We start from the raw sequence: 27,896 nt of genomic DNA, 5'->3' as shown, positions 1-27,896 counted from the left end.
TTAAATCTTTCTCACCCAAAATAGAGAGGGAAAAAACTAATTGTTTCATACACAAATCCTTTGTAGTTAAATATGTGTCATAAAATTTATCATTTTGGGTTTGGGGAGATGGCTCAGAGATAAAGCGTATGTGTGGTACTCTTGGAGAGGATCCAAGTTCAGTTCTCAATACCCAAATGGGGCCACTCACAAGGATTTTAGTTTCAGTTCCAAAGAATCTGATATTCTCATCTGGCCTTGGCAGGTACACACCACCACCACCACCACCACCACCACCACCGAGAAACAAATATACGTATCTAATTAAAAATAAAATAAATCTTTAATAATTACCTGCTGCGGACAGGCCACAGTCGCCCCCCCCCTCAATCCTCAGGAGAAATTGGGGTTCCAGTTACAGGTAGGCAGTAAGTCAGTGAGAAAAGTGTGACAGACAGGAAGACAAGGGAGCGTGCTGTATCTGAATGTAATTTGTTTCAAAGCGAGCACCAGTCTTATAAATGACTTTTACACAAAACAGAGGAATGCATACAATGAGGTAACAGGAACCAACTGGGATTAAAAAAAAAAATCAATGTTAACAACCGGGATCAAAAGCAGCCCCACCTAAGGTCAGCTTAATCTTAGAAGCCAGGGCCAAGGGCTTCATGCCCTTGCCATAGTTCCAATTCTAGTCTATTATATAGTCCACCTTCCCCCTACGCCATTGTAAATTCCTGTGTATGGGTGTAACTCAACTATCTAGTTCTAAGTATTTACTCTAGTTCCTTCTTAGACCACAACCTTCCTTCTTCCTAGGTCATTGTAAATTCCTGCATATGGAAGTAACTTGGCCTCTTTTAAGTATTTGTAGGGAATCTCCATTTCTCAGAAGAACTCACTAGCTTTCTTCTAATATGCAATGTAGTCTGCCATACCTGACTGTAATGAAGAATCTAAGTACTTTGCTAAGCTTGCCCTGAGATTTCTAACTCCTTGTAGTAGATAGCAATGCCTGATTTCTTTCACTATCTCTCTTACAATACTAGAGGCAATTCTGAATTAGTAAAGCTCAAAGCACACATCGCACCTCAAATAATAATAGTGGGAGACTTCAACATACCACTTTCACCAATGGACAGATCATGGAAACAGAAACTAAAGAGGGACACAGTGAAACTAACAGAAGTTATGAAACAAATGGATCTAACAGATATCTACAGAATATTTTATCCTAAAACAAAAGGATATAACTTCTTCTTAGCACCTCATGGTACCTTCTCCAAAATTGACCACATAATTGGTCACAAAACAAGCCACAACAGATAAAAAAAATATTGAAATTGCCCCATGCATCCTATCAGACCACCATGAACTAAGGCTGATCTTCAATAACAACATAAATAATAGAAAGCCAACATTCACGTGGAAACTGAACAATACTCTTCTCAATGATAACTTGGTCAAGGAAGAAATAAAGAAATTAAGGACTTTTTAGAGTTTAATGAAAATGAAGTCACAACATACCCAAACATTTGGGACGCAATGAAAGCATTTCTAAGAGGAAAACTCATAGCTCTGAGTGCCTCCAAAAAGAAACTAGAGAGAGCACACACTAGCAGCTTGACAACACACCTAAAAGCTATAGAACAAAAGGAAGCAAATACACCCAAGAGGAGTAGATGGTTGGAAATAATCAAACTCAGGGGCAAAATCAACCAAGTGGAAACAAGAAGAACTATTCAAAGAATCAACCAAATGAGGAGCTGGTTCTTTGAGAAAATCAACAAGACAGATAAACCCTTAGCCAGACTCACTAGAGGGCACAGGGAAAGCATCCTAATTAACAAAATCAGAAATGAAAAGGGAGACATAACAACAGATCCTGAAGAAATCCAAAACACCATCAGATCCTTTTACAAAAGGCTATACTCAACAAAACTGGAGAACCTGGATGAAATGGAGAAGTTTCTAGACAGATACCAGGTACCAAAGTTGAATCAAGATCAGGGTAATGATCTAAACAGCCCTATATTCCCCAAAGAAATAGAAGCAGTCATTAATAGTTTCCCAACCAAAAAAAGCCCAGGACCAGATGGGTTTAGTGCAGAGTTCTATCAGACCTTCAAAGAAGATCTGATCCCAGTTCTTCACAAACTATTCCACAAAGTAGAAGCAGAATGTACTCTACCCAACTCATTCTATGAAGCCACAATTACTCTGATCCCTAAACCACAGAAAGACCCAACAAAGATAGAGAACTTCAGACCAATTTCCCTTATGAATATCGATGCAAAAATCCTCAATAAAGTTCTTGCTAACCGAATCCAAGAACACTTCAAAAGAATCATCCATCCTGACAGAGTAGGTTTCATTCCAGGGATGCAGGGATGGTTCTATATACGGAAATCCATCAACATAATCTAGTATATAAACAAACTCAAAGACAAAAACCACATGATCATCTCCTTAGATGCGGAGAAAGCATTTGACACAATCCAACACCCATTCATGATAAAAGTCTTGGAAAGATCAGGAATTCAAGGCCCATACCTAAACATAATAAAAGCATTATAGAGGAAACCAGTAGCCAACATCAAAGTAAATGGATAGAAACTTGAAGGAATCCCACTAAAATCAGGGACTAGACAAGGCTGCCCACTTTTCCCTACTTATTCAGTATAGTAATTGAAGTCCTAGCCAGAGCAATTCGACAACAAAAGGAGATCAAGGGGATACATATTGGAAAAGAAGAATTCAAAATATCACTATTTGCAGATGATATGATATATGTGACCCTAAAAATTCCACCAGAGAATTCCTCAACCTGATAAACAACTTCAGTGCAGTAGCTGGATATAAAATTAACTCAAAAAATAAATGACCTTTCTCTACACAAAGGATAAACAGGCTGAGAAAGAAATTAGGGAAACAACACCCTTCACAATAGACACAAATAATATAAAATATCTTGGTAAGTGAAAGATCTGTATGATAAGAACTTCAAGTCTCTGAAGAAAGAAATCAAAGAAGATCTCAGAAGATGGAAAGATCTCCCATGCTCATGGATTGGCAAGATTAATATAGTAAAAATGGCTATCTTGCTGAAAAAAATCTACAGATTCAATGCAATCCTCATCAAAATTCCAACTCATTTCTTCACCATTTTATAAAGGTCAATTTGCAAATTCAACTGGAACAACAACAACAACAAAAACCTAGGATAGCAAAAACTATTCTCAACAATAAAAGAACCTCTGGTGGAATCACCATACTTGATCTCAAGCTTTACTACAAAGCAATTATGATAAAAACTGCATTCTACTGGTACAGTAACAGACAGGTCGATCAATGGAATAGAATTGAAGATACAGAAATGAAACCACACACCTATGGTCACTTGATCTTTGACAAAGGATCTAAAATCATCCAGTGGAAAGAAGACAGCTTCTTCAACAAATGATGTTGTTTCAACTGGTGGTTAGCATATAAGTGATCCATTCTTATCTACTTGTACAAACCTCAAGTCTAAGTGGATCAAGGAGCTTCACATAAAACCAGAGACACTGACATATAGAGGAGAAAGTGGGGAAAAGCCTCGAAAATATGGGTATAGTGGTGAAAATTCATGAACAGTACAGTATTGGCTTGTATTGTAAGACCCAGAATCAACAAATGGGACCTCATAAAACTGCAAAGCTTCTGTAAGGCAAAGGACACTGTCAATAAGTCAAAAAGGCCTCTAACAGAATGGAAAGGGTCTTTACCAATCCTAAATCAGATAGCAGACTATCCAATATAAAGAACTAAATCTTACAGCACAAGCCATTGCTGTTCTATTCAGGAATTATTCCCTGTACCCATATCTTCAAGACCATTTACTTTGATGTTGGCTACTGGTTTGCTGTAGATTGCTTTTATCATGTTTAGGTATGGGCCTTGAATTCCTGATCTTTCCAAAACTTTATCATGAAGCGATGTTGGATTTTGTCAAATGCTTTCTCAGCATCTAATAAGATGATCATGTGGTTTTTGTCTTTGAGTTTGTTTATATAGTGGCTTATGTTGATGGATTTACATATATTAAACCATCCCTGCATCCCAGCGATGAAGCCTACTTGATCATGATGGATAATTTTTTTGATGTGTTCTTGGATTTGTTTTGGGAGAATTTTATTGAGTATTTTTGCATCAAAATTCATAAGGGAAATTGGTCTTAAGTTCTCTTTTTTTGTTGGATCTTTGTGTAGTTTAGGTATCAGAGTTATTTGGCTTCATAGAATGAATTGTTTAAAATACCTTCTGTTTCTATTTTCTGGAATAGTTTAAGGAGAATTGGAATTTGATCTTCTTTGGAGGTCTGATAGAACTCTACACTAAACCCATCTGGTCCTTGGCTTTTTTGGGTTCAGAGATTATTAATGATTGCTTCTATTACTTTAGGGGATATGGGACTGTTTAGATCATTAATCTGATCCTGATTTAACTTTGGTACCTGGTATCTGTCTAGAAAATTTTCCATTTCAACCAGGTTTTCCAGTTTTGTTGAGTATAGCCTTTTGTTGTAGGATCTGATGTTGTGTTGGATTTCCCCAGGTTCTCTTCCTATGTCTCCCTTTCCATTTCTGATTTTGTTAATTAGCACACTATCCCTGTTCTCTCTAGTTATTCTGGCTAAGGGTTTATCTATCTTGTTGATTTTCTCAAAGAACCAACTCCTGGATTGGTTAATTCTTTGTATAGTTCTTTTTGTTTCCAATTGGTTGATTTCAGCCCTGAGTTTGATGATTTCCTGTCATATACTCCTCTTGGGTGAATTTGCTTCCTTTTGTTCTAGAGCTTTTAGGTGTTCTGTCAAGCTGCTAATATATGCTCTCTCCAGTTTGTATTTGATGGCGGCACTTAGAGCTATGAGTTTTCCTCCTAGGACTACTTTCATTGTGTCCTATAAGTTTGAGTATGTTGTGTCTTCATTTTCATTAAACTCTAATAAGTCTTTAATTTCTTTCTTTATTTCTTCTTTGACCAAATTATTATTGAGTAGAGTGTTGTTCAGCTTCGATATGAATGTTGGCTTTCTATTATTTATGTTGTTATTGAAAATCAACCTTAGTCCGTGGTTATCTAATAGGATGCATGGGATAAATTCATTATTTTTGTATTTGTTGAGGCCTGTTTTGTGACCTACTATATGGTCAATTTTGGAGAAGGTACCATGAGGTGCTGAGAAGAAGGTATATCCTTTTGTTTTTGGATAAAATGCTCTGTAGGTATCTGTTAAATCCATTTGTTTCATAAACTTCTGTTGGATTCACTGTTACTGTTTAGTTTCTTTTTCTAGGATCTGTCCATTGATGAGAGTGGGGTGTTGAAGTTTCCCACTATTATTGTGTGCAGTACAATGTATGGTTTGATGTTCACTAAAGTTTCTTTAATGAGTGTGGATGCCCTTGCATTTGGAACATAGATATTCAGAATTGAGAGTTCGTCTTGGTAGATTTTATCTTTGATGTGTTTGAAGTGCCCCTCATTGTCTTTTTTGAAAACTTTGAGTTGGAAGTCAATTTTATTCAATATTAGAATGGCTACTCCACCATTCTTGGGACCATTTGCATGGAAAATCATTTTCCAGCGTTTCACTCTGAGGTAGTGTCTGTCTTTGTCCCTGAGGTGGGTTTCCTGTATTTCACAAAATGTTTGGTCCTGTTTATATAGCCAGTCTGTTAGTCTATGTCGTTTTATTGAGGAATTGAGTCCATTGATATTAAGAGATATTAAGGAAAAGTCGTTGTTTCTTCCTGTTATTTTTGTTGTTAGAGTTGGGATTCGGTTCTTGCAACTATCATCTTTTAGGTTTTTGAATGATTACTTATGCTTTTTCTAGGGCGTAGTATCTCTCCTTGTTTTGGACTTTTCCCTATATTATCCTTTCAAGGGTTGGATTTGTAGAAAGATATTGTGTGAATTTCGTTTTGTCATGGAATACTTTGGTTTCTCCATCTATGGTATTTGAGAGTTTGCTGGGTATAAAATCCTGGGCTGGCATTTGTGTTCTCTTAGGGTCTGTATAACATCTGTCCCGGGTCTTCTGTTTTCATAGTCCCTGGTTAGACACCTGGTGTAATTCTAACAGGTCTGCCTTTACATGTTACTTGACCTTTTTCCCTTACTGGTTTTAGTATTCTATCTTTATTTAGTGCATTTGTTTTTCTGATTATTATGTGTTGGAAGGAATTTCTTTCTATTTATCAATTCTTGATCTTAGAGCATGAGCCATTGGAGTTCTGTTTAGGAAATTTCTCCCCGTGCCAATGAGTTCAAGGGTCTTTCCCACTTTCTTTTCTATTAGATTCAGTGTATCTGGTTGTATGATGAGTTCCTTGATCTACTTGGAATTGAACTTCATGCAAGGTGACAAATATGGGTCTCTTTTCATTTTTCTACATACAGACAGCCAGTTAGAACAGCACCATTTATTGAAGATGCTTTCTTTTTCCCATCGTATATTTTCATATTCCTTGAACAGCTCCCATGAGAGGACACTCCTAGGAGATCTTACACTGAGTTGCCTTTTCTAGATTTTTCAGATTCTTTCCCTACTGAACCACATCGTTCAGGCTTCATTGCTGCTCGCCTTCTGATTGTGATGCTGCTGTAACTCTTCTCTATAAAGCAGATTAACTGTTGCTTCCTTTTGTCACTGACTTCTGATCACCCCCCTGTGTGTTGTTTCTAGACTTCATTTCTTACCACCAAATTCAACTGGGCATGCATCAGTCCACAGAGAATATCACACAGACTGCAGACCAAGTTTCCTCCAATTTTCTATGTTTTCAATCTTCATGTCACACTTGTCACCATATTTTATTATTTTTAATCAGCCAAGTTTTTACAAAATGGTAATACTTAACATTAATGACTAGATATTAACACTTTCTGAATATTGTGATGATGATGACGATGATGATAGTCACGATCATGACAATAATAATGTTCTGTGTCATTTCTGTGTACATTGCTTAAATTATCATTGAGTATACACAACTTTCCCTGTGACACTTACTCTGTTTCTTTTCTTACTTTACTGGGAACAAAAGCTGAAGCATAGAGAGGTTGAATAACTTAAGCAAGGTCTCAGAGTTCCTAGGGCAAACAGCAGGATTCTTACCCATGTGCCTCACCCTAAGACTTCATATCTTACCCATTAAATTATTCAACACTATTAACTTTAATTTGGGATTTAATGACCTTGAAATGGTGTTTCATATACAAAATAAATGCTTAACTACCTCTCAGTTTTTAAAAATAATATGCTTTGCTTTTTCTTCACTATTATCTGCTTTTTCACCAAAGCAGAGGTAAAATACAAAGTTTTTCCACTGTAAAGTACAGAGAAATTCTTTCTATTACATATATTCTTGTTAAAGGAAATTAGAAATCACAATTATGATCTTAAACATCTTGTAGTTTTTCTTTTTATTCCTTAAAAGGACAATATATAGATAAATCCTGAAATTCCCCAATACTTGTGCTTATAAACTTCACACTCTGATTTTTACTAAAAACTATTTAAAGTATATGTTAAGGTATGAAGATAAGATAAAATATCTTTTAAGATTATTAAACATATTTTAATGTTCTCTGGTGTACTTCCTTATCAAGTATACACATTGTTAATAGTTTGTCAGAAATCTTACCTCAAACTGTTGCTTCTCAATTAATAGTTAGTAATTTGTTATAAAATTGGCTCTTTTGCTTATGTTTCTCATATTTCCTTTTTTTCTTTTCTTCTTTCTTTCAAAACCACTAGCTGCCAGTCAGACTGTTACTCTAGTGACACAATCTGTGGTTACTAAGGAAACTGTCATCTCCAAACTAGAAATGCCATCTTCTTTGCTATTGGAGGTACCTGCACTGGCAGACTTCAACCGAGCTTGGACAGAACTTACAGACTGGCTGTCTCTGCTTGATCGAGTTATAAAATCACAGAGAGTGATGGTGGGTGATCTGGAAGACATCAATGAAATGATCATCAAACAGAAGGTATGGATAAAACAATAATATTCAGTCTGTCAGATATTTTTCTTTACAGGGTATATTGTCACTTTCTATTTCCCTCTTCTTTATGACTAACAGTTTTAAAGCTACCTTTTCTCTGTAAACACACTATTCATTCTACTCTGGTCAACCTAAATAAAATCAAGGACATAATTAACATTATTATCTGAAGCAATCATTATATGAAAGGGATGAAAAGTTAGGGGGAAACACATAAAACTTACAAGCATAGTGGCTCAGTTAAATTCAGTAAATAACTGTTCTTTTTAAAATTGTCTTTGATACAAAATAATTAGCTCAATTGAGCTGATTTCATTTACACTGTTTGTATTGGCACTATGCAGCCATAACATATTACAAAGACAAAGATAATAATCTGGGATTTGTTTATTATCTACTCTTCTGAGTTGTCTGTGCCAGTTTTCCGCCTCAAGTGATAAGGATAATTGAGAGTTAGGGATAAATAAGACAAGCAACAAAATGGAACTTGTTTTAAATAGCCCAATCTCAATATTAGGTTTTATGCCTCACAATGGCCAAATAAACACATTTTAATAATACATCTCATTTCTCACCCTCATTGAAATCCTTTTGTTGAAATTATCTGATCAACTAGAAACTCAAGAATTTACTGCTATAAATGTGGTTTACCTAGATGCTACAGTTATACAATGTGGAAGGTTTTTTTCTGTTTTTTATATTTTTTCATGCATAAGAAATCTAATTTTTCTTCTTGAGTTTCATGTGTTTCGCAAATTGTATCTTATATCTTGGGTTTTCTAAGTTTCTGGGCTAATATCCACTTGGGAACAAAACACCCATGGAAGGAGTTATAGAGACAAAGTTTGGAGCTGAGACAAAAGGATGGACCATCTAGAGACTGCCACATCCAGGGATCCATCCCATAATCAGCCTCCAAACACTGACACCATTGCATACACAAGCAAGATTTTGCTGAAAGGATCCTGATATAACTGTCTCTTGTGAGATTATGCCGGGGCCTAGCAAACACAGAAGTAGATGCTCACAGTCAGCTATTGGATAGATCACAGGGCCCCCAATGGAGAAGCTAGAGAAAGTACCCAAGGAGCTAAAGGGATCTGCAACCCTATAGGTAAAACAAAAATATGAACTAACCAGTAACCCCTCGGAGCTCGTGTCTCTAGCTGCATATGTATAAGAAGATGGCCTAGTCGGCCATCAGTGGAAAGAGAGGCCTATTGGTCGTGCAAACTTTATGTGCCTCAGTACAGGGGAACTCCCCAAGAAGTGGGAGTGGGTGGGTAGGGAAGTCGGGGGGAGGGTATGTGGGACTTTTGGGATAGCATTGGAAATGTAAATGAGGAAAATACCTAATAAAAAAATTAAAAACAAAAGAAATCTAATTTTTAAAGCTTTATAAATAGTAGTCATTTTACTTGTTAAAACATTGAAGAATATCTAAAGAAACAATAAATTATACTGAACATCTGTATTAGGATTTTACTACTGTGAAGAGACACCATGACCAAGGCAACTCTTATAAAGGAAAAAATTTAATTAGGGCTAGCTTACAGTTTAGAGGTTTGGTCCATTATCATCATGGTGGGAAGCATGACATTGTTGCTGGAGAAGGAACTGGGAGTTCTACATCTTGATCTGCACACATGAAGGAAGACTGCCACTCTGGATGTAGCTTGAGCAAATGAAACCTCAAAGCCCACCCCCACAGTGACCTCCTAATTCCAACAGGGCCACACCTCCAAATACTGCCAGTGCCAATAGGCCTAGCATTGAAGCATAGGAGCCTATGGTAGGTAGACATTCCTATTCAAACTATCAAAATGTGCTTGGATGTTACAGAATTTACTTTTCTTCCTTTCTTTCTTTCTTTCTTTCTTTCTTTCTTTCTTTCTTTCTTTCTTTCTTTCTTTCTTTCTTTCTTTTCTTCGTTTCTTGTTTTGATTTTGAAAGACAAGGAAGAAATGAGTCAGAGTTAGGGGTCTTACAGCAATTCAGTAGCATTAGTAGCAATAGAATGATTTTGATGATTCCAAAACAAGTAACATTTAAATTACCTTGAACCTGATATGGTGGGTAGTGATTCCATGAAGATTTGACTTCAAGGCCATCTCTATTATAGAGAAGACCATGTCTATATCAAAACAAAACTATTTTTAGTGAGTATCTTGTACTCTTAAGAACCGAATGTAGTGGGATTTTGTGGTAAATTACAACTGGCATGATCATGCTCAAATCACTCTTCTAGTCATTGTGACTGCAAAACACGCAAAAGACCCATCCATTCACATTTACCATATGATGATAGATATCTATATATTAAAAGATTCAAATATTATACATATAAATTTCTTCCATACTCTTAATAACATATATTTGTAACCACATTCCTCTTTCAAGAAAGCATATGGGGCTCATAGATCCCCCACCAATTTAATAGATACCGGAAGATTCAAATGACTCTCACATGAATCTTAAACCTGTATTCCTCGTTGCTATGTATATCATCTGTAGTAATAACTGTAACTGTACTCAGCATTCAGTGATGCATTTGAGTACATTGTCTAGGTCATGGACTTTTCTGATCATTTTATATTTGTACTGGAATGATGTAGAAATATCATCTTATCAACACTCATAACATCATAACAGCACTTCCTTGAATAACATTTACTAGAGGAGGCAGAATGTTATAATTCTTAAAGTGCAGGCTTTGTATCTTTGGCTTCAGTCTCAAAGCAATAAAATCTTGGATGAGTTATTCCACCTTACTAAACTTCAGATTGCCTATCTGTAGGATGTTGACTTAGACTATGAACCTTACAGGTGACTATGAGAATTGTATAGTGCGCTGTATTAATTTTTTTCATCCTTATATTGCTCACTGTGTGTACTGAAACAATGTTAGGCATTGATGTGAGGGTCCATGGCAATCCTTAGAAAGCTAAATACTCATAGTATTTGAATCATGTTCCTGATGCTATAGCTTCATACAAAGTCTGTTTTGCTGTGGTCATGGACAAGAGATGGTCTAGCCATTTGTTATAGGTTTGTAAACCCAACATTTGGAGAAGACATTGACATGCAGAGTTCTGAAGATGAATTAGTCTTTTACAGAAAGATCTCTTAATTTGATACTCTTCAAAAAATATAAATATACTTCCAAACCTTAGCTTGTAAACAAATGATCAATACTTAGGGCCACAGAAATATATATATATATACAGAGAGGGAGAGAGAGAGAGAGAGAGAGAGAGAGAGAGCTAGGAAGGGCATGTATGAGGACTTGGATTTGCATCCTCAGCACAACATTTTAAAATTCAGCCATGATAGTACATATCTATGATTCCAACACTAAAAATCAGAGCCAGGATCCCTGGACCTTTGTAGCCAGCCAGTTTAGCTGTCATGGTGAACTCCTGTTTCTGTGAGAGATTCTGTTCTCCTAGAATAGAACTAGGGGTGGGGGTAGTAAAGAAGATTCTCCCTCTTAACTTTTTCATACTAGATAGTGAATATGTTTTTTTCTTCTTCTTTCTCTTATATTAAAGTAATTCATAAAAACATTTTTCAACTCTTACCTTTTATAGGTTTAGTTACTTTTTAGTCAACAAAATGCTTCTAAATCAATGTGTTTACACCTATCTATTTGTCTATCTATATACACACACTAATACACACTCATACAGAGAGAGGGAAGAGATATATATATGTATATATATATATATATATATATATATATATATAGAGAGAGAGAGAGAGAGAGAGAGAGAGAATAAGATGTAAACATTCTAAGAATTTACAAATAAAGGGTTCATATAGAATTTTAAAAATAAACATACCCATATTTAATAGTTAACTGTGAGAAATGAGTTAACATTTCGTTAAGTGTTAGACAAACTCTGTAGACAAACACTTATTTATATATTACTTTAATATGCTTTTATTGAACTGTTATCATAGTACTCATGGTATACAGGTAAACACACATTTAAAAGTCTGGAATGGGATAAATAACCACCAAACCCAGACACTATTGCAGATGCCAGCAAGATTTTGCTGACAGGACCCTGATATAGCTGTCTCTTGTGAGGCTATGCCAGTGCCTGGCAAATACAGAAGTGGATGCTCACAGTCATCTATTGGATGGAACACAGGGCCCCCAATGGAGGAGCTAGAGAAAGTACCCAAGGAGCTGAAGGGGTCTGCAATCCTATAGGTGGAACAACATTATGAACTAACCAGCACCCCCAGAGCTTGTGTCTCTAGCTGCATATGTAGCAGAAGATGGCCTAGTCTGTCATCAATGAGAATAGAGGCCCTTGGTATTGCAAAGATTACATGCCCCAGTACAGGGGAATGCCAGGCCCAGTAAGTGGGATTGGGTGGGTAAGGGAGCAGGGGGGGGGGAAGTATAGGGGACTTTTGGGATAGCATTTAAAATGTAAATGAAAAAATTATATAATAAATTACTTCTAAAAACATTTGGAATGGGAAAATAATAGTGTAGGGATACAGTCTTAGTTACTGTTCTACTGCCATTAAGAGACACCATAACTAAGTCAACTCTCACAAAAGAAAGCATTAAATTAAGGGTCTACTTACAGTTTCACAGAGTTCATCCATAATCATATTGGGGGAAAGCATACTGGCATGGGGCTGGAGCAGTAGCTGTGAGCTTTCAATCCTGATCCATAGGTAGGGGGCAGAAAGAAAATATGGGTCACAATGCCCATTTCCAGTGACACACTTTCACTAACATGGCTACACCTACTCTAACAACACCACATCTCCTCATCATTCCAATCAGTCTACTAACTGGAAGCCAAACATTCAAATACATACATGAGCTTATGGGTGTTGATCCCATTCTAACCACCAAAGTCATATTTTAGAATAATAGCTACAACATATTTAATCATACAAAATATGACACTGATCTAAGTATGTCTTGCATAGTACTTAACATTTACAATAATTCAAGAAAAAATGAAGGAGTAGGGCCACAGGCCTCATCCAGCCGGATCAGCACCAGGGTAGCTAGAGCGCAGGGTCAGCTGACACCGGCCAGCTACCCACGACCCCCGCCACAGGATTTTGAGACTGCTGGTGAGTGGAACACAGCTTCTGCTCCAGTCCAATCACGCGGAACCTGAGACTGCTCTGGTTGGGGAGAGAGAAATCCGGCCTACATAGGGCCACAAGCCTCTTCCGGTCAGAAAAGCACTCGGGTAGCTAGGGCGCAGGGTCGGCTGACACTCGCCAGCTACCCACAACACCTGCCACAGGATCTTAAGATTTCTGGTGAGTGGAACACAGCTTCTGCTCCAATCCAACTGCGCGTGGGACCTGAGACTGCATTAGTTAGGGAAGCAGAAACCGGCCTGAGTAGGGCCACAGGCCTCATCCAGCCGGATCAGCACCAGGGTAGCTAGAGCACAGGGTCAGCTGACACCGGCCAGCTACCCACGACCCCCGCCACAGGATTTTGAGACTGCTGGTGAGTGGAACACAGCTTCTGCTCCAGTCCAATCATGCGGGACCTGAGAATGCTTTGGTTGGGGAGGGAGAAATCCGGCCTACATAGGGCCACAAGCCTCTTCCGGTCAGAAAAGCACCGGGGTAGCTAGGGCGCAGGGTCGGCTGACACTCGCCAGCTACCCACAACACCCGCCACAGGATCTTAAGACTTCTGGAGAGTGGAACACAGCTTCTGCTCCAATCCAATTGCGCACAGGACCTGAGACTGCATTAGTTAGGGAAGCGGAAAACCCGGCCTGAGTAGGACCAAAGGCCTCTTCCGGCTGGATCAGCACCTGGGTACTGCCAGCTACCCACGAACCCCGCCACAGGATTTTGAGACTGCTGGTGAGTGGAACACAGCTTCTGCTCCAATCTTTAAACAGTGACAACGACAACAACTAACCCCAGAGATTACCAGATGGCGAAAGGTAAACGTAATAATCTTACTAACAGAAACCAAGACCACTCACCATCATCAGAACCCAGCACTCCCACTTCGCCCAGTCCAGGGCACCCCAACACACCGGAAAAGCTAGACACGGATCTAAAAGCATATCTCCTGATGATGGTAGAGGACTTCAAGAAGGACTTTAATAACACACTTAAAGAAATACAAAGGAACACTGGTAAACAGGTAGAAGACAGTAAAGAGGAAGCACAAAAATCCCTTAAAGAATTGCAGGAGAACACTGCTAAAGAGTTACAAATCCTTAAAGAAAAACAGGATAACCTAATCAAACAGGTAGAAGTCCTTAATGAAAAACAGGAAAACACATCCAAACAGATGATGGAAATGAACAAAACCATACTAGACTTAAAAAGGGAAGTAGACACAATAAAGAAAAGCCAAAATGAGGCAACACTGGAGATAGAAACCCTAGGAAAGAAATCTGGAACCATAGATACGAGCATCAGCAACAGATTACAAGAGATGGAAGAGAGAATCCCAGGTGCAGAAGATTCCATAGAGAACATCGGCACAACAATCAAGGAAAATGTAAAATGCAAAAAGATCCTAACTCAAAACATCCAAGAAATACAGGACACAATGAGAAGACCAAACCTACTGATAATAGGAGTGGATGAGAATGAAGATTTTCAACTCAAAGGACCAGCAAACATCTTCAACAAAATTATAGAAGAAAACTTCCCAAATCTAAAGAAAGAGATGCCCATGAACATACAAGAAGCCTACAGAACTCCAAATAGACTGGACCAGAAAAGAAACACATCCCGACACATAATAATCAGAACAACAAATGCTCTAAATAAAGATAGAATACTAAAAGCAGTAAGAGAAAAAGGCCAAGTAACATATAAAGGCAAGCCTATCAGAATTACACCAGATTTTTCACCAGAGACTAAGAAAGCCAGAAGATCCTGGACGGATGTTATACAGACACTAAAAGAACACAAATTCCAGCCCAGGCTACTATACTCAGCCAAACTCTCAATTAACATAGATGGAGAAACCGAAGTATTCCACTACAAAACCAAATTCACACATTATCTCTCCACGAATCCAGCCCTTCAAAGGATAATAACAGAAAAAAAACAATACAAGGACAGGAACCACGCCCTAGAAACAACAAGAAGGTAATCCCTCAACAAACCTAAAAGAAGACAGCCACAAGAACAGAATGCCAACTTTAACAACAAAAATAACAGGAAACAACAATTACTTTTCCTTAATATCTCTTAATATCAATGGACTCAACTCCCCGATAAAAAGACATAGACTAACAAACTGGCTACACAAACAAGACCCAACATTTTGCTGCTTACAGGAAACTCATCTCAGAGAAAAAGATAGACACTACCTCAGAATGAAAGTCTGGAAAACAATTTTCCAAGCAAATGGTATGAAGAAACAAGCTGGAGTAGCCATTCTAATATCTGATAAGATTGACTTCCAACCCAAAGTCATTAAAAAAGACAGGGAGGGACACTTCATACTCATCAAAGGTAAAATCCTCCAAGAGGAACTATCAATCCTGAATATCTATGCTCCAATACAAAAGCAGCCACATTCATTAAAGAAACTTTAGTAAATCTCAAAGCACACATTGCACCTCATACAATAATAGTGGGAGACTTCAACACACCACTTTCACCAATGGACAGATCATGGAAACAGAAACTAAACAGGGACACAGAGAAACTAAGAGAAATTATGAATCAAATGGATCTGGCAGATATCTACAGAACATTCTATCCTAAAACAAAAGGATATACCTTCTTCTCAGCACCTCATGGTACCTTCTCCAAAATTGACCACATAATTGGTCACAAAACAGGCCTCAACAGATACAAAAATATTGAAATTGTCCCATGCATCCTATCAGATCACCATGGACTAAGGCTGATCTTCAATAACAAAATAAATAATAGAAAGCCAACCTTCACGTGGAAACTGAACAACACTCTTCTCAATGATACCTTGGTCAAGGAAGGAATAAAGAAAGAAATTAAGGACTTTTTAGAGTTCAATGAAAATGAAGCCACCACATACCCAAACTTATGGGACACAATGAAAGCATTTCTAAGAGGAAAACTCATAGCTCTGAGTGCCTCCAAAAGGAAACTAGAGAGAGCACACTTTAGCAGCTTGACAACATACCTAAAAGCACTAGAACAAAAGGAAGCAAATTCATGCAAGAGGAGTAGACAGCAGGAAATAATCAAACTCAGGGGCGAAATCAACCAAGTGGAAACAAGAAAAACTATTCAAAGATTCAACCAATCAAGGAGCTGGTTCTTTGAGAAAATCAACAAGATAGATAAACCCTTAGCCAGACTCACTAGAGGGCACAGGGAAAGCATCCTAATTAACAAAATCAGAAATGAAAAAGGAGACATAACAACAGATCCTGAAGACATCCAAAACACCATCAGATCCTTCTAACAAAGGCTATACTCAACAAAACTGGAGAACCTGGATGAAATGGAGAAGTTCCTAGACAGATACCAGGTACCAAAGTTGAATCAAGATCAGGTTAATGATCTAAACAGCCCTATATCCCCCAAAGAAATAGAAGCAGTCATTAATAGTCTCCCAACTAAAAAAAGCCCAGGACCAGATGGGTTTAGTGCAGAGTTCTATCAGACCTTCAAAGAAGATCTAATCCCAGTTCTTCACAAACTATTCCACAAAATAGAAACAGAAGGTACTCTACCCAACTCATTCTATGAAGCCACAATTACTCTGATACCTAAACCACAAAAAGACCCAACAAAGATAGAAAACTTCAGACCAATATCCCTTATGAATATTGATGCAAAAATCCTCAATAAAGTTCTTGCTAACCGAATCCAAGAACACATCAAAACAATCATCCATCCTGACCAAGTAGGTTTCATCCCAGGGATGCAGGGATGGTTCAATATACGGAAATCCATCAACGTAATCCAGTATATAAACAAACTGAAAGACAAAAACCACATGGTCATCTCGTTAGATGGGGAAAAAGCATTTGACAAGATCCAACATCCATTCATGATAAAAGTCTTGGAAAGATCAGGAATTCAAGGCCCATACCTAAACATGATAAAAGCAATCTACAGCAAACCAGTAGCCAACATCAAAGTAAATGGTGAGAAGCTTGAAGCAATCCCTCTAAAATCAGGGACTAGACAAGGCTGTCTACTTTCTCCATACCTATTCAACATTGTACTTGAAGTCCTAGCCAGAGCAATTCGACAACAAAAGGAGATCAAAGGGATACAAATTGGAAAAGATGAAGTCAAAATATCACTTTTTGCAGATGATATGATAGTATATATAAGTGACCCTAAAAATTCCACCAGAGAACTCCTAAGCCTGATAAACAGCTTCAGTGAAGTAGCTGGATATAAAATTAACTCAAACAAATCAATGGCCTTTCTCTACACAAAGAATAAACAGGCTGAGAGAGAAATTAGGGAAACAACACCCTTCTCAATAGTCACAAATAATATAAAATATCTTGGCGTGACTCTAACTAAGGAAGTGAAAGATCTGTATAATAAAAACTTCAAGTCTCTGAAGAAAGAAATTATAGAAGATCTCAGAAGATGGAAAGATCTCCCATGCTCATGGATTGGCAGGATCAACATTGTAAAAATGGCTATCTTGCCAAAAGCAATCTACAGATTCAATGCAATCCCCATCAAAATTCCAACTCAATTCTTCAACGAATTAGAAAGTGCAATCTGCAAATTCATCTGGAATAACAAAAAAACCTAGGATAGCAAAACTCTTCTCAAGGATAAAAGAACCTCTGGTGGAATCACCATGCTGGACTTAAAGCTCTACTACAGAGCAATTGTGATAAAAACTGCATGGTACTGGTATAGTGACAGACAAATAGACCAATGGAATAGAATTGAAGACCCAGAAATGAACGCACACACCTACGGTCACTTGATCTTCGACAAAGGAGCTAAAAACATCCAGTGGAAGAAAGACAGCATTTTCAACAAATGGTGCTGGCACAACTGGTTGTTAACATGTAGAAGAATGCTAATCGATCCATTCCTATCTCCTTGTACTAAGGTCAAGTCTAAGTGGATCAAGGAACTTCACATAAAACCAGAGACACTGAAACTTATAGAGGAGAAAGTGGGGAAAAGCCTTGAAGACATGGGCACAGGGGAAAAATTCCTGAATAGAACAGTAATGGCTTGTGCTGTAAGATCGAGAATTGACAAGTGGGACCTCACGAAACTACAAAGCTTCTCCAAGGCTAAAGACACCATCAATAAGACAAAAAAACCACCAACAGATTGGGAAAGGATCTTCACCTATCCTAAATCAGATAAGGGACTAATATCCAATATATATAAAGAACTCAAGAAGGTGGACTCCAGAAAGTCAAATAACCCCATTAAAAAATGGGGCTCAGAACTGAACAAAGAATTCTCACCTGAGGAATACCGAATGGCAGAGAAGCACCTGAAAAAATGTTCAACATCCTTAATCATCAGGGAAATGCAAATCAAAACAACCCTGAGATTCCACCTCACACCAGTCAGAATGGCTAAGATCAAAAATTCAGGTGACAGCAGATGCTGGCGAGGATGTGGAGAAAGAGGAACACTCTTCCATTGTTGGTGGGATTGCAAGCTTGTACAACCACTCTGGAAATCAGTCTGGTGGTTCCTCAGAAAATTGGACATAGTACTACCGGAGGATCCAGCAATACCTCTCCTGGGCATATATCCAGAAGATGTCCCAACCGGTAAAAAGGACACATGCTCCACTATGTTCATAGCAGCCCTATTTATAATAGCCAGAAGCTGGAAAGAACCCAGATGTCCCTCAACAGAAGAATGGATACAGAAATTATGGTACATTTACACAATGGAGTACTACTCAGCTATTAAAAATAATGAATTTATGAAATTCCTAGCCAAATGGATGGACCTGGAGGGCATCATCTTGAGTGAAGTAACACAATCACAAAAGAACTCACACAATATGTATTCACTGATAAGTGGATATTAGCCCAAAACTTAGGATACCCAAGATATAAGATACAATTTGCTAAACGCATAAAACTCAAGAAGAATGAAGACCAAAGTGTGGACACTGTGCACCTTCTTAGAATTGGGAACAAAACACCCAGGGAAGGAGTTACAGAGACAAAGTTCGTAGCTGTGATGAAAGGATGGACCATTTAGAGACTGCCGTATCCAGGGATCCATCCCATAAGCAGCTTCTAAACGCTGACACCATTGCATACACTAGCAAGATTTTGCTGAAAGGACCCAAATATAGCTGTCTCTTGTGAGATGATGCCGGGGCCTAGCAAACACAGGAGTGGATGTTCACAGTCAGCTATTGGATGTATCACAGGGCTCCCAATGGAGAAGCTAGAGAAAGTACCCAAGGAGCTAAAGGGATCTGCAACCCTATTGTTGGAACAACATGATATACTAACCAGAACCCTGGAGCTCTTGTCTCTAGGTGCATTTGTATAGAAAGATGACCTAGTCGGCCATCAATGGAAACAGAGGCCCATTGGACTTGCAAACTTTATATGCCCCAATATAGGGGAATGCCAGGGCCAAAAAAATGGGAATGGGTTGGTAGGAAAGTGGGGGGCGCTATGGGGGACTTTTGGGATAGCATTGGAAATGTAATTGAGGAAAATATGTAATAAAAATATTAAAAATTAAAAAAAAAGAAAAAATGAATTAAAAATACGCAGTTAAATAGTGTGACAAAGATCAAAGGAAAATTATACAATGATGTGATTTAAACTCTATGAGTCTGTTTCTAGAGTTCTGTTAAACATGGTTTTGTACTTTCCTGGATTTATTGGGATGATAATCTTAGGACTTAGTCCACTGAATATTTTAAGTAAGGGAACAAAATTAGTATTAAATTCTTGTAGAAGTTAAGCCAAACACTGTAGAAGAAGAAGTTAAAATTAATCCTTTGAAATGGGGACAGCACAAGCAGGAATGAATTATTCTTTACATTAAGATAGGTGAAAGCTTTTTGTTGAAGAAGTTGTGATTCAATGTCAGTAAGATATGAACTAACCAGTGTCCCCAGAGCTTGTGTCTCTTGCTGCATATGTAGCAGAAGATGGCCTAGTTGACCATCAATGGGAAGAGAGGCCCTTGGTATTGCAAACTTTATATGCCCCAGTACAGGGGAATGCCAGGGCCAGGAAGCAGGAGTGTGTAGGTTGGGGAGCAGGGCAGGGAGAGGGTATAGGGGACTTTGGGTATAGCATTTGAAATGTAAGTGAAGAAAATATCTAATAAAAAAACGGGAAAAATGTTGTATGGTGAAAAGAATGATATAGCAGTATAGAGAAGAGTCGGGCTGAACAAGGGTGGGTTCCTTGCCAAACAGACTTTTCTGAGAGTCTTAACATGTGATAATCATCCTTAAAGGATTTTATATGGAAAAACAATATCAGAAAATATAATTTGTTTAGTTGTCTGTTGAGGTTTGGGGGTGCAGACAACAGAAAGTATTATTTTGTTCAATGAAATAATGCAAATATGTGCATGAGCATCAAAGTAAGGGAGCAGGGAGGAGAAAAAGAGAACCTCAACACTCCTGGACACATGGCTAGCAGGAACTGCTTAAGTCTGTGTATGATACATTGTTGTCTTCATCCTTTGTGACTGAAGAAGCTACAGCCAATGGGATTGTCTAAGTGAGTTACTTGAGTCTTACCAGTCACTTAACCAAAGAAAAACAGAACCTTAAAAGCCCAAAGTCTTTCACATTTAGCCTGAGATTATTTTGTATGGAAGAAATTGGGATCTATTGAAAGTAAACAAAGACAAAGATGCTAAGCAACTCATAAACAATCCATGTCCAATGTACATCTAGAGCAAGTCAAAGAACAGAGAAAATGCAGTTTATTGAGAGATGATTACCATTACATAAACAAAATTACTAACTACCTCAACTGTGAACTATTGCTATTTAGGATAACATATACCATTAACGCACCTACAAATTTGCTATAATTCAGACAATTTTGTTCTTGATAAGTGTGAATTGATTGGTGAATGATGTGGATAAAATGTGGTAAGGAGTTTTCATTTTTAACATGGCAATTTGGAGGTAAGTTATGATTTGTAACTGCAAAGCAGTAGAAGTTACATACAGTGGTATAAGAAGATATATCATGGTCCAAAGAGAAATTTGTATTAAATGTAATATGCAGATAACTTAATAATTCAATAGAGTCATGAATTGGCCTCAGAAACGCTACAAGAATATAACATTTGCATGAGCTAGCATTTAGTACCTTTTAACGGTAATCTTTAAAATTATATATTTTATACAAAGTTTTTTTCTCCTTATAAGTTTTTAATTAAATTCTTATCTTTAGAAATGAGGGATATCTAGAGTTTTGAAATACAAATAATTTTACTAAGTGAATTATGTTAAGCAAATGAAAATGAAAGTTAAATTTACAACTTTATTAAAAAAAGAAAATGTGGCCATTTGAAAAATTAAGCAACTCTATGATAATATTCAAGCAGGAAATATACTACTATGTTTCAGAGGAATAGAGACTCTCTATATGCAAATTAAGTGTTAAAAGTAGAACTTGAATGAAACTCAAATTGTTTCGTAAATGTTAAAAATAACAAAATATATGAATTTTAATGGTTATTTTACTTAGATAAAAATCTGTTTGAAAAAGTCTATTCCCCCTTTAGCAAATTTCTAAGTACAATTGATTGGAAGGAAAACTCTTATAGCAATAATTAATAATACTGTCTTTCTTGTATGACTGTAGATGAAAAATAAGGTATATCTAGATAATTTTCCCTGTAACTTATTATTCAATATGACTGTTAGAGGAGAAGGAACAAGACAATGAAGAAAAGAAAAGTTTAAAGGAACAAAAATAAATGGAGGGAGGGAAGAAAAGAATATGGAAAGAGACAAAGAAAAGAGAAATGGACAAGAAATTTGAAGAGAAGGGTATAAAATAAAAACTAAGGTTGCAATCGATAATTAAGATTTATGTGATATGAGTGTCTTTTATGATGCTGATATCTGAGACTGTGTTAATTGTAGTCTTTTAAAGTCACTTTGGCCAGGTTTTCAGGGAAATTCATGAATAAATCTAAAACACAATTGAATTGCCAAAGGTACTTTAGATTTTAATTGGACTTCCAGTTTAGGTTTGAAACAAATTGGCCAACCTGGACAACACGATAATGGTACCATTCAAGATTCATTTTTGAACTATTTATTCACACCATTACCTAGAGTATTTCATTACCCAAAAATGAGACAGTTTTTGTGGGTTCAATGTATAGTGAAGAAAGAAATAATTACTTCTCTGTGTTGAAGTTTTGTTGTTAGTAAAAATCAAAATTGTCATTAATTTAAAACTCTGGTTGTATCTGTCCAGAAACCATTCAATGAGTGGTTCTATAACCATTTTTATATTTTTTGTTAAATAAATTTAGCCAAAGTTTGGCAAAAAAAAGATTTCTCCAGTTACTGTACAAGTATTGGTTGAATAAAGTAGGTATATTGAAAAACATGTTTTGTTTAAACTAAAATTAAAACATAACTATATGATGTTTTGAGTTTTTTTTTTAAATGCCAAGATCCTGGTACCAAAAAATCTATGATACACATTTCACTACTGAACAACTGAAACCAGATATAGATAGTTTAGCTGATTCGCCTAAGGTGATTTAGTAAATGCAATTGTCCTAACATAAATCTAGACTTTAAAAAAATAGACAGTGTTTTTCTTTTTTCAGAAAAATGAGAACACAATGAACTATACTCAGTTTATATCTGTGGGTATCTGAAAGACTTCGTATGCTGAATCACAAGCATCTTAGGCAAGAAGACTGATTATTCATCTCGTTGTGTTTCTTTTAATAAAACAACTATCCATTCTTTGTCATCTAAGTTCATTTCTGTAAAACCTTATGAAACAACCTAACAACGTATGCTATTGCATACACGGAAACTGTACTTTGCATTCTTCAAAAGAATAATGCAATTACTCCTCTGGTAAAAGAGATTTACAAATTTTGTGCTTCAATTATCTTCCAACAAGTGAACATGTATCCAGTAGACAGCTTGTTTCCTGTGGATCACTGCTCTGCACTTACACAGTTTTATTTCCTTAGCTAGTGAGAGCCAAATTCTCTATAATTTTCACTGAATGTATAAAAATATCTCTGTGTCAGTAATATGATGATAACAAAATAAGACTCTTTTTAAATAAACAAAATGACAAGTTCCAAATACACAGAAAATTGTAATTCTTATGACTTTTATTATAGCCTTTATATGAAGCTAGATATTTCAAAATCACAAACACAAATGCATTTACTTGTATATGTCAGTTCAATTCATTGTGATATTTTCTGTCAAAATATTATAAATATTTAATTGTGCTATTTACATGAGTTCAGATAAAGGATAATAAAAATTTCCTTTATTAATAGTGAATTTTAGTTATAAATTTCTTTGCTTAAGTCAAGGGTCTCTTTATAACAAATTACTTTTTGATTTTCAAACATGGAATATTTTTAACACCTATGAACAAGCATTAGGGAGAATTTCCTGTTTTGTAATTTAATTGTGAAAGGAGTTATTATATCCTAAATTTTAGTACCTACCATGTGGGTTTAAAAACTCCATATTAACTGATACTTTAGAATTAAATCAGAGTCTATAAGAAAACAAAACTGGAAATGAGAGATATGGATGAGTTTGAGTTTCAATTTTATTTCTCTTCATGTGGTAGGTAGTTAACCATTGCTAATTCAGTGATGCTGTAGTCATATATCATTATAAGCATAAGTGTTTTGCATATTTGTCCATAAATTTATTTATACAATTACTTGCATGTGTATGTATAAATATGCACACATATTCACAACTCATATGTCTTTATCTTTTCACAGAAAACTTTAAAATGAATTGAACTAAAATATACAAGTTATGAATTTGTATTTGTGACTTTGAAATATATAGTATCATATAGCTTATTGATCTTTAATCAAATAAATATATATAATATGAAATATATATTGGGCTTCAGACTAAGATAGTGAGAGGAAGAACCTTAATTCCACCCAAATATCACAAAATATATATTGACTGCCTTTTAAGGTCTTATGATATGACTTCATTTGCATTCATCTGTTATTGATTGCATACTTAGTGACACAGCTCAGTGTTTTCCATTCTTAGGCATTCATATTAAAAAGGCTATGAACTCTTACATTTAGAATATAAATTTTTTTAAGGAAACAGAGTTAGATAATTGTAGTCAGTGCCACAAAGAAAAAAGAGAGACTATAGTAATTTCTATCAAATGCATACTGGAATAAATAACTGTGTTAATCAATCATTTAATTATTATTTATTTTCTTTTTCTAAATGTGTTCCTACTTTTCTCATATAAGATAAGGTTGATTTGTATTTTTCTTCTCTTGTGTCAGGATAATTTTCATTTTGTACTTTGGGAGTGAGAATTACACTTCTGTTATGTGTGAATCACTTTACATATTAGTAACATCAGTAATTGATAAGTAATTTCTAATTGTTTTTATTTTGAAAAAGAAACAGAAGGATGTAACTGTTTTCCTATAGCCTTCTGTGAATGTACTGCAAACAATATTCGGCTTTTTAAATTATTAGGATTAATTTATTCAACTTATAATATAACCTCAAATATAACCCTAGTAATAAACAGTTTCAGATCCTCCTTGTATTTTATATTCTGCACAGACAAGCAGCATAACATGTAAGAATTACCGATCTCCTATGATTTATTCAAAGAAAGAATATAATATATATTTTCTATCTCAAGATTCAAAAGGGTTTGATTGCAATTATGCATTTTCCATTTATTTATGGAAGCAGAATAAGCATTGCAATGATTAATTTAATGGCACTGTTCTAATTTTATGTATATCCAATGATAGTTTTATATGTAAACCCTCTAACTAGAAATAAGAAAAATAAAATTAGCAGAGAAGTTTGGAGTAAGGGAAGATGTGTTAGTACTTCTCTTTATAGTTTTAATTTATATTGTTTATGTTACTGATGGTCATGATAAAATTTTTAAGTGGAGATTTTCAAAATTAAATACTTCATACTTTTCAATTAGTCTCTGTCCTGAGTACCATTGTCCCATATGTCCATGCTACATTCCTGTTGTTCTTTTTATTACTTTGTTGATAACCAAATCCTCTGTTGACACCATAGTACTTATCCTCATATAATCCCACCACCAATTGACTTAAACATTTTCCTAAGGTTCCTAAGGCTAGCAATTTCAACATGTCAACGTGAGGAAAAATGCTTTCTTTTACTGAAAAGATGAAAGTTGTTTGTTGAAAAAAGAATGGAAAAAAATCTCATAATGAGCTTACTATGGTTTACAGTAAGTGCAAGATCTGTAGAATTGTCAGAAAAACGAAATTAACCCTAGCTTTACCGTCTCACTTTCAACAGCAATTGTGATAGCTATAGGATGTGATGTGTGCTGGGTCAAGGTGGAGAAAAGTTATTAACTCACAGAGCTTAAGTTATCTGCAGGTGTAGGCTGATATTATGGGTCTTGGAACATGTTCCCTGTAGATAAGTGGATGCTACTGAAGGTAAACTAAGTTGAGTTTACTAAACAATACAGACAAGAGAATAATCTTCACTTGACTCCTTCATGATTTTATCCTAAATCATGTACTAAATTGTGTGGAGAGGGGGCATAATCTGTGGTAACTTTATTAAAGCAAAACTTTTTGTCATTTTATAGCATAGGAACAAAATAAAAGCTTCCAGGGATTGATTTGAGTACCCTGTGAGCAAGGTGACAGATATACCAGGCTGCCATTTTCCTATGCTTATACAAGTTTTATTTTTTTTAAGTTACATAATAGGTGTTAGGCATGAGACCAGGATAGTTATTGGGGCCATGTGACAGTATTTGGAGAGAATGGATGGAGGCAAGGAACTACCTGTAAGGATCATTTTCAGTTCAAAGTTACTTTTTAAAAGAAGTGTATACATTATTTTAGGATCAAGACACTTCTTAGATGAAAATCATGCAGCCATTTCAAGGTGTGAATTTCCACAAGATCCAATTATGATTTGATCACACTAAGGACAAAGTTCATATTCCTTCAAGTTGATTGTAATGAGGAAAAATATGGACTAGACAAACTGTTCAGAGCATGGTAGCCTTTGAGATGAATTTCTAAGTTTTCTGTGAAATATATTTTGATCATTCTACTCTTCGTTTTTAGAATCAATAATGCTGTGAAAAGCTATTTTCTCCATTAACTATAGTTTCTTATGAAACTGCTCTTCTTTTCTTTCCAGTGGTGACATTTGAATATGTTTTAAGACTTGATATAAATTTAAAATTCCTTCAAAACACAATGAAGACATATATGTTTTGAAAATATCTGGTATTTAGCTTTATAACCATAAGAGTTTTACTTAGCAATTGGAGTCCAATAGACTGTTATTGATACATACTCATATCTATATTTTGATTGGTAAATTCCACATAGTTCATGTTTGGTCTTGGCCAATGAATGAAAGTTTCAGAGAATTAAATTTTCTACCTTTAGAAAAAATAATTATAAATCTAAGCACTCTAAATGTTTTAGAAACTACAGGGTTTCCCCCACTAACTAATACTTTTTTTATTAGATTTTTTTTCTATACATTTCCAATGCTATCCTGAAAGTTTCCTATACCCTCCTCCCGCCCTGCTCCCCTACCCACCCACTCCCGCTTCTTGGCCCTGGTGTTCCCCTGTACTGGGACATATAAAGTTTGCAAGACCAATGGGCCTCTCTTTCCAGTGATGGCCGACTAGGCCATCTTCTGCTACATATGCAGCTAGAGACACGAGCTCTGGGGGTACTGGTTAGTTCATATTGTTTATGTTTGCCTTTGAATTGTTGCATGTGACAACACACTGCCAGTAACTTATGTAGATGGGACATTATTACTCCAAGTTAAAATAGCCAAAATGATACATCTCAGGGTTGTAACCATACCCTAAAACTATATACAACCAATTATTTTCCTCTATTCTCAGCCACTTTCAGAATGTGGTTTTCTGTCCAGTGTCTTAAAGGCAGATATTCTGCTCGAAGATAGCATATCTGTGCTTTAAAATGGAAGAGGGAGATAATGGGCCAACTAAGAATGTCTTCAAAATTAGCTTTGCTCTTTGACTAAGGAAAGCAAAAGCTTCTGGAAGCCTCACACAGAAGTCTACGTACTCCACACTGTCCCTAACTGCCAGAAATCCAGTCAAAAGTCTTATTGAAATGGAATCTTGTTGGCTTCAGCATCCAGGCCAGTCCACTCTGGAAAGAATTTATGCAAAACAACTTGAGGAAACAGAGAATGTAATATTAATTGTGCATGTCTCAGTCACTTGGTTTCTTCTCATATATTTCTATTATACTAATCTTTCAACTATTTTTAAATGTATTGATTCTTTGTGAGTTTCACATAATGCATCCCAGTCCTGCTTATCTCCCTGCCCCTACTTCTCTGCTCTCTGCCCTGTAATATCACCACCAAAAGGTGGGTGGGGGAGCACACTCATAGAAGCAGGGGGATAGGGATGGGATATAGGGAGTTTGGAGGGGAAACCAGGAAAGGGGATAACACTTAAAATGTAAATAAAGAAAATATCCAGTAAAAAAGAAAGTCAAAAAAGGAAAACAGCATAGAAAACATCTCATCATGGAAGCTGTAGTGTGTCACAGTGTGTCCACATATCTTCACTTACAAATGTTCATTGCAATGAGTTAGTAGTCTGGTTCAAGGCCTCTGGATTCTGCCATACCATCAGTTTTGGATC

General features: G+C 36.3%; 1 protein-coding gene across 3 annotated transcripts in view; it reads left to right on the top strand.

Moving 5' to 3' along the window:
* The window catches only part of Dmd (dystrophin), a 2,436,643-nt gene that overhangs the window by 1,665,858 nt on the left and 742,889 nt on the right, over positions 1-27,896 (top strand). For all 3 annotated transcript variants that reach the window (XM_085838134.1, XM_085838135.1, XM_029473188.1), the window contains exon 51: positions 7,790-8,022. In XM_085838134.1, coding sequence (XP_085694260.1) covers positions 7,790-8,022 — 233 coding nt within the window. The remainder of the gene's footprint in view (positions 1-7,789; positions 8,023-27,896) is intronic.

Source organism: Mus caroli, unplaced genomic scaffold (assembly GCF_978045245.1).
Source record: "Mus caroli unplaced genomic scaffold, Mus_caroli_1 scaffold_5, whole genome shotgun sequence".
Classification (NCBI taxonomy): Eukaryota; Metazoa; Chordata; class Mammalia; order Rodentia; family Muridae; genus Mus; species Mus caroli.
This window is presented reverse-complemented; position numbering and strand designations above follow the sequence as displayed.